The sequence below is a fragment of the Drosophila novamexicana genome, unplaced genomic scaffold (genome assembly GCF_003285875.2).
Source record: "Drosophila novamexicana strain 15010-1031.04,08,12 unplaced genomic scaffold, DnovRS2.1 tig00001151-arrow-arrow-pilon, whole genome shotgun sequence".
NCBI lineage: Eukaryota > Metazoa > Arthropoda > Insecta > Diptera > Drosophilidae > Drosophila > Drosophila novamexicana.
Window position 1 is genome coordinate 251,467 of NW_020824842.1, and position 15,026 is coordinate 266,492.

The window sequence follows — 15,026 nt, forward strand, 5'->3', positions numbered from 1 at the left end:
AGCCAATGTTAGAGCCAGAGCAAGAGCTGAAGCTAAAGCTGTAGCTCAACTCGACCAAACTAAACAAGTTGCAGCTGGCGCAGTGTTTTTATTGACCGCCACATAAAAAGTGAGAAATTTATGAGCGATATGCCAGAGCATCACATCCCAACAATAGATTTCGAGAACCAGTTAACGGGTCGAACCAACCTCTTGCACTGAGGATCGGTTCGTGAACCTTGTTTTCCACTAAGGTTTGTTTCATATTTTTTCAAAATTCTAATGGAACAGTATATTTGTCATTTACGACTGCCCGTTGAACTGAAAATATTGCAAGCCGTAAATATGTTCATATAAAAGTTGTGGGCTAGCCAAAATAGCTTTCTGCTAAATTTAGTTAGATAAATCTTGTGACGGAATCAAAGCTATTTATGCTTTGGGACTGCGTCTTTTGCAAAGTTTTTGATACTAAGCCGAATCCTTGCCATAAAAATATTTATTTATTTCTTGGCATTTGTTTTGGATTTAAGTTCGTTTCACAATCATGAATAAATAAGATTTTGTAGCCTTGCTAAGAAAAAATATTTTTTAAATTAATTTTTTAGTGGAAAACCTAATATCGCCATATTGCGAAAGAATAGACTTCAATTTTGCCCCCAAATAATATATTATATTACGGAACGAACTCAAGAATTCCTTGTTATCCGAGCACTCTCGTTTTTACTCGACTTGCCCTCCAAAAGTTGCGGCAGCACTTGGAGAATAATTGGCTTAGAATTTCATTAGAAATTATTTGAAAAGAGTATGTATCTGTCGAGACGTTGTTACAGCTTTTGCTGCAGGGTCAAGTTATGCTTCCGGATCGTATATCTGATACCTGAGAAACACGTTTTAATGGTTTTTTTTTTCAGCTAGAATATAAAAATAGGCTACTGGTGCCACGCTCTCGCATCGTCCGCCCTGCCCGGCTGCTGCGCATTGAGTTGACGTCTTTGTCGACCCTTCAGTGGCTGCTGGCCACTTAGCTCCTGACCCCAGTGAACCTGCTTAGCTCTGCTGCCTGCTTATATTAAACAAATCCAATCCAATAATTTCGGCTCATGCATAATAAAAATGCGACGGACAAGCGAGGGTTTGAAGAGGGTCACAGGACCACAGATACAAAGTGTGCGAGAGAAACAGAAAGGGAGAGTAAATATATACACATATATATCTCTGAAATGGAATCGTGGGGATGGACGAGCTCCAGAGTGCGACACTTGGCTGTCACTGCCAGGCGACTACGCGACTATTTTTGCCAAAATATTTTTCCTTTTTTCAGCACCAAATGCTGACTAAGTGCCGCTGCCGACTTCGCGGCGCTGTCGCCGTCGCTGTCGCTGCTTCTGTGCACCCTTTTTACTTTCATTGGAAATAACACTGCAAATAAATAAATTTAATGCGCCAACTGGCTAAAAATATTTGTTGGCTCCTTTCGGACACTTGTGGCGGTTGCAGAACACAGAGCAGAGCGGAGTTGTTGGCCAAGCCCGCCCAACAGCCCGACCCCCGGCACCCTGCGCCGCTTACGCATCCGTCCAGGATTAGGTACAGTGCCAATGCCAGGACATTGACGCTTCTCTTACTTTTGGCCAGGGCTCAAGTGTCACTGCGTGTGTGTGAGTGAGTGTGCGAGTGTGTGCGTGCATGTTCCTGTTTGTGTACATTAATCAGTTTATTTATTTATGTGAACAACTTTATTTTTGGCACGTTGCACGAAGCTGCTGGCTGCTGGCTGCTGCTAGCGTACGCGCAATTGAACTAGCTTCATATTAAATGGGGGCATTTGTATAATATATCTGTGACAAATTTCTGATATTGCGCATATTTTGAATAGCAGCAAATTGCATATCTGCGAATTATTTCCTTGAATTATTCATTAAGCCACAAGTTTGTGATTTGTATATTACCAATTACAAATACTCCTGCTCGATTGTCATACACATTTAGGGCTTAAGCTTAGGCACTGTGCGAGCTGGGTGCAACCAGAGCAACCGCAACAACCAAAGCCGCCGCACTACAACAGCAGCAAGATCAACACTGTAGTCAACTGGCGCATAGGAAAGCAATTAGCAGCGTCCAACACGTGTAAAGCACAACCTCACACTCACACTCACACACACACACTCGTGACATGATTATAGCAATGAACATGAAGGGAACTTGAGGCGAACGTATACTTTGAGTTTGGTGCAAGCCACGCCCAGTGTCGCCCACTGTCTCCCTGACGCCCATCACGTTGCACGCTTTTACACTGTCAATGGGCACTTGAATGTCGACAAAAGCTTTCAACTGGCATATACAACCACTTAAAATAGAAAAGCACTGCCCCATCACACGCGCACACACACACCCACACAACCACACACAAACACACATCTGAACTTGCTTAGCCGCCAACCGCCAGCCGCCACATGGCGTATAACACGCTGAAAGACCACAGCAGAGTCGCATTCGCTGCCTCAGTTAGCTGTCTGTTTGTCTAGTTGTCTGACTGTTTGTTTGTCGGTTCGTCCATATGAAATGCGCCTTACAATAATTCCCGGTGTTGGCCGAATCGCCAGCTTGGGCAACGCTTGTCTCTTGTTGCATTCCGAGTCTTGCGCTTAGAGCCGTAGTGGCAGCAAGATCCTGAGGCTGCGTTAAAATCTTTCTACCCCAGCTCAAGCACACCCACATACACACACAGTCACTCATTTTTATGAGTTAAGTGCTATCCACACAGTACCCAAGCCCTGCGCCGAAGCCCACTCCTAGTTGGCCCCAATCCACAGTCGCCAGCGTAGTCGCCGTTGCCCAGTGCCCCGTGTTACTGCCCACTTATAGTGCTGTTGTTGACGCAAATCCTCTTAACTAAATCAATTTTCATTTGTGTTTACGTGTGTGCCTACCACTCTCACGACCCCCCTCTGTCTCACCCGCTCGGACCCAAGCTCTTCACTGTGGGTATGCCCTCACAGACACAAATACCCATGGACTTGGCCAGGCTAAATAATTGTGCGTGTATTTCGGATCTCTTTAGCAGCGCTAAAAAGTATACTATCATTTTTTACCCCCCTTCCACCGTGCCTCAGCAGGGCCTCCGACGTGGACAAGGGATCTCAGTTATGGCTTGAGTCAAATCATTTGGCCTTTCTTAACCTGGTCAACACTCACATTCAAGACCCACACATCCGCAGAGATTGCGAATGAGAGAGCCTTTGTCTACAACTTTATCCTTGTCTACAACTTTATCATTGAAGCTTGATTCTGAGAATTAATAGTCCTTACAATATTAAAAGAAATTTTAATTAAAAGCTAATTTATGAGCTTAAATATTCAATTATACAATTATTGTGGTCGACATCATTTCGAAGCCAACTGCATTATGTATGCATGAATACGCGAATGAGTACAGTGGGTACTGCTCGATTGTGTCACGCCCTTGGCTAGTTGACACAATTGTGTCTGTGTATGCGTGTGTCAGTGTGTGTCCATGGGTATGTGAGTTCGCATGTGTGTCTGGCAGTTGATTTGTTCGGCACAATGCAGCTGCTGTAACACTTTGGCAGCAATGCCTGGCGGCGGTGTTCACAATGTTCTCTGAATGTTCAGTGAATGTTGTCTGAATGTTGTCTCTCGTTCTGTTCTGCTCTGTTCTCTCGTTGCTTTCGCCACTTGTTGTAGTTGTTGCTTGTTGTTAAACGCTATAATTGATACAGTGTGCTGCACCTGACACGCCAACATGACTCGATTTATGTGCATGAGTGTTTGTGTCAGTACGTGTGTATGTGTAAAGAGCTTAATTAGCACCTGGCACATGCACACAGGCAAGTGCAGGAGCATCACACCGTCAGAAGGGAAGGCAAAGCGCATTTAATGACAAGTTAATTTTCCTCTGTGCGTGCGTGCGGGTATTTCTATCAATGTGCAGGTGTAGCAGGAGTGTGTGGGTGTGTGAGTGTGTGGTCGCCCTTTTGGTATTAGAAAATCAACACACAGCAGGCGGCCGTTTGACAGGCATTGCTGGGTGAGTGTCAATTTAATGATCAAATTGAAATTAAATGAGCTGTCATTGTCGTTGACTGAAAGACTGTCTGAATGCACGTGTGATTCTGTGAGTGTGTGTGTGTGCACGTGTGTGCATGTGTGTATAGGTGCGGCAACAGGCTGATTTGCTTGTGCCCAAATATCAGTCGCTTGTCAATAGCATCTAGCGTTTTTACCTTCGACAGCGCCTTAAATGTGATTAAGGGAAAAAGCTCTTAGTCAACAACTAGATGAGTTTAATCTTATCATTTCATTCAACGGCGGTCTCTTGCCCCCCCCCCCCCCCCCCCCTCTCGCTCTCTTTCTCTCTCTCTCGCTCTCTCTGTCGCACAACTCTCCAACTTTCCCTCCCTTTCTTTATCATACTCTTCACTATCTCTATCTATAACTCTTTCTTTCTCTCTCTTTATCACTCTCTCTCTCTCTCTTTACACTGCTCCTTAACCAATAAGAAGCTAATTGGGATAAAACTTCTCCCTGTACGCATAGTCAGCACATTTGTGTATTGTGTTTGTAAGGCTTTTCTTTTAATATATCGCTCGGACAGGCAGTTTTCTTTTTATCTTTGTACTCATCTGGCAGTCGCGACAATTATGCAAGAGCTTTTGATAAATTTCAGCAGGTTGTGCAACTTTTTATTTTTCGTGGCATTTAACAAGTTTGCACATTAATTAATGCCAACGGGCAGCCAATTACCAGGTGACCCGCCCCATAGGAAAACCACTGGCTGGTCAAGGGAATGGCCTTCCACCTGAAACTCCGCCCTGTACGAGAGAATCTGTCAGTTGGCGCTCAGTTTTTATTAATTTCGTTTGACTTTCGAGCATTTTAATTTCGCCAGACGTCAGTTAGCATTTTACGCCTGCAACAAATTTCGCTTTTTAAATTGCAATTGCAATATTTATTTGACTTTATTTACTATATAATATTTCTTTTATTTTACAACTACAGCAAGTATGGCTGAGAAAAAATAAACACACACTTAATTGTGGCCAACATGACAAACGTTGAGCTGTCTATGTCACAAAAACTGCTTGCAATTAAAAATGCAGATTTCAATATGCATTAATACGTGCATACATGTCACATTTATATGCACACGCATTCATATATCTGGATGTGTATATCGCATAACTGATGACAGCTGGCAGTGTATTCCACAGTTCACAAACTCAGCAATTCCAAAGGTTGTCCACAGTTATTGTGAAATTAAACGAAAGCTTCAACTTTAACCAAATAATAGAGTACACCTTAAAGAAATGTACATAAATACTTTTTAATTCTTACTTTTCAGGAAACGGAAGAACGGACATGCCGAGTAAATCATAAGAGGATACATGTATTAGCTATCAAAAGTTACCCATCGTCTCATCAATAATATCGATAACTATTTATACAAAAGTACAGCCATGTTCAACTTGAAATAATGTTGTAAATGATTTTCTTAAATTATATGCTCAAGGGTCTTTACTTTAATTGAGGTATATCAAATAATTGACATAAACTGCAAAAATTCGTTAGAAACTAACTTTAAACTTTTGCTTTTCAGCTGTTTAATAAAAGTGTGAACAAATGATCAGTGCTATCGACGATCGACATAATCACACAACACTATGCGTATTCTCACTGAAAGTTTTGCAACACTATTAACTATGCTTATGACGCGGGGGTAAGCGGCAAATGTCTTTGGAATTCAGAGCTAAATCCAATTTAACCATCTAATATGAATATGCTCAAAAACCATTAATATATATATAATTTAATATAATATAAATTTTAAATTTAATCGCAAATATATTTTTTAGAAAGGCTTCAAGTCGTTCAATGTTAAAAATGAACCACTATACGAAAATGGCAATTGCAATCGATGGAGCGTGCGTTCCTGGAAGCGTGGAATAGGGAAATTTTATCAGCCAGACGGACTGCCTACTAATCGGTTGGGGCGTGAGGTAGTAGGAGGAACGGCGGGAGACAGCATTCAGCTCAGCTGTCTGCCAGCGGGTAGCCAAAAACCAGAACGTTGCGTTCGGGCCACAGGCAGCAACTGGAGCCTCAGTGGCAGATTGAGTGCTGGAGACACGAGACACGAAAGGCAGGCAGACAGATGGAGGCTGGGGAAGCAGTCAGTCAGTCAATCGAACAATCAATCATTTGGAATGACAGCAACATCGACTTAAGTCAAAGGAAGTACGTGAAGGCAGCGGCTAGACCTGTTCTCTGTGTAACTCCCAGTCTCCCACCCACTTTCATTCCCTGTGTCCCTCTCTCTCTCTCTCTTGCTTGCTCATTCGATTGTGTAGCCTTCAACTTCTCTTTTTTTGTTACTTCCTTACTGTGCGCACACATGCATACATTGATTTATAAGCTCGGGCCACCAAAAATTGAATGTTATTGCTTGAATGGCCGCAATTTACTAAAAAGCCTTGCCACGCCCCAAGCTTCTATACCCTCCCGGTGCCCAGCATACACTCTTTAAGCACACTGCTCGCTGTTATTTATGTGCATGTTTATTTATTAGATGGTCCCCAGACACTTGATAAAATTAAACGCAAATGGCCGGCAATTTTGCATTTGGCATTTTGATTTTGACACCGTGGCCGGGCCACGACTTCCGCCCCCGTCCCCGCCCAACCAAATGGTTGGCCATATATCTTAAGACTTACCAAAAAATAAACAGCAAATGGCATTACGACTACGGCCACCAGCAGATCGGCTATGGCTAATGAGACTATAAAATAATTCGTAACCGTTTGCAGCGACCGCTCGCGGCAGACGGAGAGGATGACGAGAATGTTGCCGAAGAGCGTTAGGATCGGGAACAGTATCAAGATGAGCGCCCAGTAATTGTGGTCCACTGCAAAGGAACAGTCAAAATGTGTTAGCAGAATCGAAAATACTTTAAGGTAACTTAAATACAATATATAATATAATATCGGGGTTGCTTGTGATATACGAAGGCACATAAACACGTAAACTTTCATGGAGCGGGCAGATTTAAATGTACTTATTGTAACCTGTATTCATTGGAAAAGGTTAGAAGAAAAGCATAAGGAGGCTTCTCTTCATTTTGGAACGGATGTCGTCCAATTGCAATCCCAATTAGATTGGTTGGGCATATATTTTGAAGCTCATAAGAGCTAAGTTCACAGATCTTGAACGTTTTTCCATTTAGAAACCTATCACATTGTCCCCAACACTGGAGGAGCATAGCTTTGAGCTTTTATTAAAGAAATCATTTGAGTGCCGCATTTAAGTTTCGAAAGTTATTATATTAAGGTCTGATTTAAATGATCGAAGCTATCGGAAATGTAAATGGAAGATATATATAAGACGTCTAATTGGCAGTACGAATGCTTATAATGGCATCTCAGTGCTGGATGTAGGGTATCTACTCGTGGGTTACTCCCCTTAATTGATATCAAATAATTTGAAGGCTACCCCGAAGCATCTTAAGCTACTTCAGCTACTCACCAATTCGCAGTTCATGACAGGATTCCGTTGTTAGATTTAGCGATGAATTCGTGCAATTAGTTCGATAGTTTTCAAAGTAGATGCTCGTCACGTTCTGATCGAGGAGAACGCTGCTGGCCGTTGTCGTGCTGACTGTTGTGCCCGAAACCGTGCTGCCGTTATAGTTGGGAAAATAATCGTTAAAATTCTCTAGCAGCAGCATAAACGAGCTGCCACCCGTGCCTGCACCGCTACCAGCAGCGGCACCGGCACCGGCACCACGACCTCCGACGCCGCCAGCACCAGCGGCATCCGCACCCGCACTGGCGGCGTGTGCTCCTGCACCACTCAGCCAGACGGCGTTCGCATCATAGCTGGCGCCGGCTGTCGTCCGATTTGTTATCGTCGCCGCTGTGCGCTGCAGGAGTTCACTGGTGGCATCCACATCCGCCTCGAGGGGGGCTCCATTGAAGCCGCCGAGAACGCCATAGTCCGCGTCCCCGTCGGCGACACTCTCGAGTGCGCTCTCCTCCGCGCTGTCAATAAGCGCTATGTCCTGCGCATCCTGTGCCGACTCTCCATTCAGCTGTTGCTCCACAAAGTTGCGCAGCGCATAGAGCCCGCCGCCGTCACCATCCAAGTCGTTGCTGCTGCTGCTGCTGTTGTTGCTGCTGCTGTTGTTGCTGCTGCTGCTGCTGGGCAGCGTGCTGTTTTGAACCTCACCCACGTCCAGAGTCAGCCACCTTAGGGTCTCATTAAAGTCGCTGGCACTGGCCCTGTTGCCACCGAGGCTTAGGGGCGTCGCCTCGCTGCTCAGGCTGAGGTTGTTCCCACCGGCTGCACCCAGCAGCCATTCGCTGATGTCATCAATTAACGCATAGCCAGCTTCTTCCGCCGCTTGTGTCTCGTCAAATGCGCTCGCCACATCGTCGTACAGGGACAGGTAGCTGGTGGGCGTCGAGGAGCTTCCGATGCCCATGCCATCACCTCCATCCCCGTCGCCCTCTCTGTCACCGTCTCCATTTGCGTCAACGATCCTAGGCCCAAGACCCGTCTCCGCTATGCTCTTCACGTTCGCGTCCGTCGTCCGGTTGTGGAAATGACCGAGCAACTTGCTAGCCAAAGTGGTTGTTGTTGTTGTGGCTTTAGCAATTGTTGCGCCTGTGCTTGTTGCTGCTGTCGTTGCTGTTGCTGGCACCGCCACAGCGGTGGTGGCTGCTGAGGCTAAGGCAGCCATCATTCCGCTTCTGGCCCCACCCAACGTCGCCCAGTTGCCCTAGTGAGGCTGTGCTTGAGGCAGGGAGCACACCGTTCGCTGGGCACCAAGGCAAAGCACCCGCTGCATACTGCCAGACACTGTAAATAAATAAGAAGAGCACAAACTACGTTAGAAATTCAACCGGAAAAGTTGAGAAGGCATATGCCATATTCTGCAAAACTTGCAGCTTTAAGATTTTAAAAACATAATATTAACTCATCGGATCTTAAAGGAAAAACCTGATCTTTCCTCATGAACTTGACCATACAAACGCACAATCTTAACAAGTCGGACAGACAGACGGACATGGCTAGATCGAGTCGGCTATTGATGCTGATCAAGGATATACATATATACTTTTTGGGGTCGGAGATGCTTCCTTCTGCCTGTTACATACATTTGGATTTTGCACAAATACAATATACCCTTATACCCATTTTAATGGGTTCAGGGTATAAAAACAATCATGCGTTGTTCGGTTCACGATTCGATCCAGCACCCTGTCATATGTTTTTAAAATATTAACCATTGTACTAAAAATATTGTAAGTCCCAAATTTTTTCATATACAAGATACGGGCTGAATTTGATCTTTACCTAAAATTTGGCATCTGCCCAATATGGTTAGAAAAAGCCAATGTTTGGGGCTAAAGTAAATTATACTTTGGTGCACGATCTCTTTCAAATGATTGCATTTGGCAACCAATTTTTTTAATTGTGCTCAAAATTTTAGTTAAACTCATAGAAGAAAAGTTCAAATGTATTCAAGAAACCTGCCAAAAGAGTCTGTTTTGGTTAAGGATACATTTTCATAACTACATCATTTGGCTTAATATATATTTTTTATAGTTTAATTTATATAAATATATGTAGCTGATTATTTTTATTTAGTCCCTTGTGAATCAGTTTTTTATGCATTTATTTGTGTATCGAATGGATTCAATCAACAACTAAAATTAGTTGTAAATAAGTAATTATTGTGAAATTTAAATGATTGTTATTGCATGCGATTGATTGATTGCTGTAAGCGATTTATTTTAAATATTCATAATATTTGCATTAAGTACAATGAACACAGCTGGAGGCGAAGCTCGCGCTGCACAAAAGTTTAATTGAAATTGCATTTAAATCGCAGCATACACACACACACGTACACACACACACACAGGCACACACAGACAGGAATTCGCTTTAATTAATGCTGCTTTTTGCGCCAATGCAATTATCTATCCATCTATGTAGTTTGCCGGCCCCGCACGTTTAATTACCCTTAATCAATTTATTGCCAATTATTCTACAAAAAGCGCCAACGAAAATTGTATAATTTAATTAAGTTAGCAAAAGGTTTTTATGTGTCGCTTTGCCATTCGACATCCACCCCAACATCTTAACAGTCTTGACTACCCCCGTCGACAGCGTCTTGTTTCCACTCCACAGACCCAACCAAGAAGTTCAGGTTTAGATTGAGCGCTTGCCATAGTCAATTTGCTCGGCTTCGTCTTGTTCTTGCTCCTGCCTTACACATTTTACAATTTACACATTTCGCCTTTGTATTTGCCAATTGGCGCTGATTAAAGCCTTCTTAGTCATTGGCCCACAATTAAGAGATGCCTCATTGTGCCCTAATCAGAGCAAGCATCGAATGAGCACATACTCGGAATGTGACTCCCATTGGCTAGCCAGGGGCCTTACAATTCGTGTTGAGAGTTTCTCGACCAACCGATTCCAGGTATCGAGGGGCAAACCAAGCTGGAGTCCAGTCAACTGCATTGATCGAATCTTAACACTCTAAAATAAATGAGCTGAATCTAATTGCCCCTTTGCCACACTAGCTGTTGGCTTATATATGGGATAATATGGGAGAGTAGCAGCCGCAGTTGCGATTTGAGAAAGGTAGAAATATCAAAAGAGAAATTGAAATTTGTATGTGTGTATAATTTGTCTCAGCTTAAAATGTATTTTCTTTGTTTGAAATATTGATCACATCGAAATTAAAATAAAGCACTTTGTTTTTATATTTTCACAACGTTTTCAGAAAAAACCTAGGCGGAAAAATGTACCAGCATGTAAAGGAAACATCCCGGTGTTCAATTGAGTTAAAATTGTTTTTCATTTTTAGTGCAGCGACTGTTACTGCTGGCTGTGTAAAAGCCAGTGCCGCGTGAATGCAAAGGCACTATTAAGCCCATTTAATGCTGATACTGCAGTCACGTCCATGACAATAAAATAAAAGACTATAAATTAAACTAGATTCAACGATATGGCGATACACATGTATTCGATAAATAGGGCAGATGAGCTGATTACTGAATAATTGCCAGTTAATTGGATTGTCCAATTTATTCCCTCAGTTCAGAGAGAGGTTAGCCATTAAATCTGCCTGAAAGTGTATTTTGGTTTAGGCAATCATAATTATATTCTCCCCAGTTGTATGATAAGACTATATAAGAAATAAGCTATATACTATATAAGATATAAGCAGGACATGGCTACATCAAGTCAACTATTGTTACTGGTCAAGAATATATGTACTTTGGTCAGAGACGTCAGCCTCTATGTGCTACACACTTTAGGACGATATTATAATACCCTCTGGCAAGGGTATAAAAATAAAAATAGCTCAGCAATTGCCATTTACAACGTATTTAACACATGCCTAGTTTGAAGCGGACTCTGTTGGCATAGACAAATGTTAGACTCGAGAAGAGGTCGAGGCCAAAGTTAATTCCACATCAGCCGAGTGTCAAAATGTCTCGTCAAATGCGCACATAATGCGATCGTAAACGTGTCATGATGTGCGTGCCGCTAGTACACGAGTATATTTGTCTGTATAGTACAATTTTGGTATTGTTGCGGCTCACATGCAGATGCCACAAGATAGTGGATGCCGTTACGGCTGCCGCAGAGACGTGGCACTCAAAATCCGTGCCAGCTGCCAGAGCCACAAATAAAGAAATGAGCAAATTGTTGGCTCTAATGAAATTCTGGCGCAATACGCCAAGCAAATTAAGAAGAAGAAACAGGAAGCGGCAGTGGATGATAGTTGGGCAATGGAAAAAGGAAGAGAAAATCTAAAATACACAAAAAGAAAATGACGCCCCAATCAAAAAGACGCAAAGCAGCGGTGCAGCTCTCTCCTGTGTGTGTGTGTGTGTATGTGCGTGTGTGTGCTTGCGCGTTTTGGTTGCCTTTTTCATTAATTACTCCAGCAAATGGCAATAAGAAAAAGAGGCAGGCGAAGTCGAAGGCGAGGTTTAGGTCGAAGAAGAAGCAGGACTAACAATGCCGAGGACTCAGCACAATTCAACTTGGCACTGAACTGAACTCAAGTCGGGTAATTAATTTCACTTTCGCTTGAGCGATGATTTTGAATATGCGACGACCGCACGCAATCCATACAATACGAAAAATACTGTGAATACCCCGTGGACCCCAATACTTGCCGTGTCTGAAGCCACGGCCAGCAGTGGAGCGGTGGAGAGGCGCAACTACTTACCGCTCAGAAAGCAACCTCAGCTCTGGGCTAAGCAACTGCGAGTAAGAGTGTCATTTCCTGTCGCTGGCACCCCATTCACTTTCCCCCTGCCTTGACCGTATCCGTATCCTATCCCATTACCGAGCCGGAGCGACTCGGCCCGTCAGCAAGGCTAAATGGCATGCGACCACATAATTTGGACTTGTTTGTTGTTGGCCTGGAATTGTTTTGTCTCTGCCATACTAATCAGCATTGTAGGCATACTAATGGCATTATTATGGAAGTCGGTCTCGGTCTCGCTCTCGGCCTCGGCCTCGACAAAGGCCATTGCTAAATCATATAAGTATATAATTCATCTCCATTTCAATAAGTACAATCCAAATATATAACCTAAATATTCGCATATACATATTCAGTACCAATTTCTGTTGAATGTTATATTTTAAGGCGAAAAGCTATATAAATTGAACTACGTTTTGGTATCTATAAAATTTAACATAAGATCAGATTTGTATATATTTATTGAGATTTATTAATGTTGCTGATATGCACAACGTTTCCTCTAACTATATTTCAAGTTACCTTCTGCGACCTCCTATACTTGTGGGTAGATTATATTTATTTTTAAATTAATTCGAAGAATACGGTCTCCCGGATTCAAGCCCCTCTTGTTATTATTTCATTTCTCCTCTTGTCATTAAACCACTATCCAAGCATTGACTCCACGAAAAGCTGTCTCCAAAACTAATTGCTAGAGACTTGACTCCATCTTTTAGCTCCATCGAGTCGCTGGAGTATGATATTGGTGCAGTCGCAGTGTCACGGCTCATTTACAACATCCTCTAGGTAGACGGATGATGGTGAGAAGTAGTTCTGTGGCTGTGGGGAGCACTTCCTCTTTTGCCAGCCGCAATAACCACGACACTCAATAAATCAGCAAGTGTAATTATTTGCGACGCCATTGGCGGCAGTCGGCGCACGCGAGTTAGCACAGCAACAACAACAACGACAACAGCAGCAACACACACATATAGACACATGCACAACAATAAATGGCAAAAAGTAAGCCAAAACAATTGAGCCAAAGTTTCTCAGCAAAGAGCAAAAAACGTTTGGAGCTGCCTCTCGTGTGGCCCTGGCTCAAGGTTACAGGTTACATGGCATGACCCCTCCCAATCTCACACACATGCACACAAATTCCATTGCCATGGCCCTTGGCATTTGTTAGCAATTAATTTGTTATATTTTTGCCGCTTTTTGCTGCACTGCGTCGCGTCGTGTCGCATTTCGATGTATTTATTTATGATGACGTCGACGTGCGACATCGTCTGCTTGGTATTTCGAAGCACGATTACAGCATTTGGCTGAAATTGAGTTGCCACTCACAGACACACACACACACACACATACACACGTACCAACACATGCTGATGGGGTTGCTGCGATAAGCAAATTGGTTTCCGATTTAGTTAGCGCGTGCATGCGACTGGGACACATTTAGCCCAAAGGCGCAGTCGAGTGTCCTGGGCTTAGTATTGGCCAGTGTGTTGTATGTGTGTGGTTGTGTACGTGTGTGTGTAGGTGCCTGCGGGCAGCGAGCAGCTGTCGCTAAATAAATTTTATGGCTCTTTGGCACTGGATGCTGTGGCTAGCAGTGGCCCCTGGCATGCCCATGACATATGCTCGTTAACTATGCAGCTAGCGCCAAATACAATCAGCCATGAGGAAAAGGAAACGCAGCGGCATTGGCAATGGCCATCGCAATGGCAAAGTTTAAGCTCCTAGCTCAAAAACACCTGACAACTGTCAATAAACACAAGCCGCAGAGAGGCAGCGCCACGGGACAGACACCTCTACCAGCAGCACGTTCTGGCTCTGAACCGGGCTTCACGTCCCGCTGTCCAGCTTTGACAAGGGACCAACGTTTTATTGTGCCTGTGTTTTTATTGTTGTTGTTAGTGGTTTTGTGACTCAGCATGACAATTGGTTATTTCCATTTCTATTAGCCACATGTCCCAGGAGTCTGGCGTGCGAACAATTTAAATTTATTATGAATTTAGTATAAACTTTCGGCAAACGCTACGTATGAGTAATGCGACCAAAAGCGGACGCGTTGCGCATACGCAAAAGTTAAGCATGCTGATGAAAACGATCAGCCAATTCAAGCGCTCAGACTCTTTTTCTCTTTCGCTTTCGTTTTCGCTCTCTTAGCTTTCTTATCAGCGTGTCTCGCACTTTATTTAAATGCCTCAACCGAACGGCTTCGCATACAGCGGCTCGTTGGTCTAGGGGTATGATTCTCGCTTCGGGTGCGAGAGGTCCCGGGTTCAACTCCCGGACGAGCCCAAAAGCTAAATACTTTTTTTTTAGGAAGTGGGGATAGGGGAAGTGGGTGGGGTTAACGGATGTGCGACTAGAGCAAAATATATTTTTGTATATGGAGCAAAAACCGCTTATCGCTTCAAGTCTACTCAAGCGTCAACGGAGCGATTCATTCGAGAATTTCTTATGCTTCAATGAACCAGAAGTGTCATCGTCGGCAGCATTCGCGCAGCGTCCACATTGATGTTAAATATACACATAATATTACATACATACACAGACTTACATAAACATACATACATGTTTGCCCTATATAAGCTGTGGCTTTTTGTGTACATATGCATGCATGCATAGAACGATATATGTGTGCATGTGTGTGTCTCTGTGTGTGCTACGCGCAATTTATCCAGTCCCTTGGCCTTTTTTGCAGACCCCTTTTTTGAGCCATTGTCGCGCTGTTCGTTGCCCGTTTTCT

General features: G+C 43.5%; 1 protein-coding gene, 1 long non-coding RNA gene and 1 other non-coding gene across 4 annotated transcripts; 2 read left to right on the forward strand and 1 right to left on the reverse strand.

Annotated features, from left to right (window-relative positions):
- Positions 1–5,108: 5,108 nt before the first annotated feature.
- LOC115766488 (dopamine D2-like receptor) lies at positions 5,109–8,853 on the reverse strand. 2 transcript variants are annotated; one of them, XM_030710451.1, is made up of 3 exons: positions 7,519–8,853; positions 6,711–6,901; positions 5,109–5,297 (listed from the first exon to the last, which is right to left on the reverse strand). In XM_030710451.1, exons 1-3 carry the CDS (start codon positions 8,735–8,737, stop codon positions 5,220–5,222), a joined length of 1,488 nt encoding a protein of 495 aa, XP_030566311.1. In that variant the 5' UTR covers positions 8,738–8,853; the 3' UTR covers positions 5,109–5,219. The 2 variants fall into 2 exon arrangements, with proteins under 2 accessions (XP_030566311.1, XP_030566310.1); XM_030710450.1 differs by lacking the exon at positions 5,109–5,297 and having other exon boundaries at positions 6,537–6,901.
- Positions 8,854–9,926: 1,073 nt separating this feature from the next.
- Positions 9,927–11,003, forward strand: LOC115766493. The gene is made up of 2 exons (XR_004018210.1): positions 9,927–10,677; positions 10,790–11,003. It is a non-coding gene; the product is annotated as an uncharacterized LOC115766493 (long non-coding RNA).
- A 3,500-nt stretch (positions 11,004–14,503) lies between these two features.
- Positions 14,504–14,575, forward strand: Trnap-cgg. The gene has a single exon. It is a non-coding gene; the product is annotated as a tRNA-Pro (tRNA).
- Positions 14,576–15,026: the final 451 nt, after the last annotated feature.

What these genes read in the sequence shown, in the direction of transcription:
- LOC115766488 (XM_030710450.1), bottom strand. Translation starts at nt 8,737, where the DNA reads ATGATGGCTGCCTTAGCCTCAGCAGCCACCACCGCTGTGGCGGTGCCA. An exon ending in CTGTCATGAACTGCGAATTG is followed by an intron (nt 6,902 to 7,518) that starts GTGAGTAGCTGA and finishes GTTCCTTTGCAG; the next exon opens with TGGACCACAATTACTGGGCG.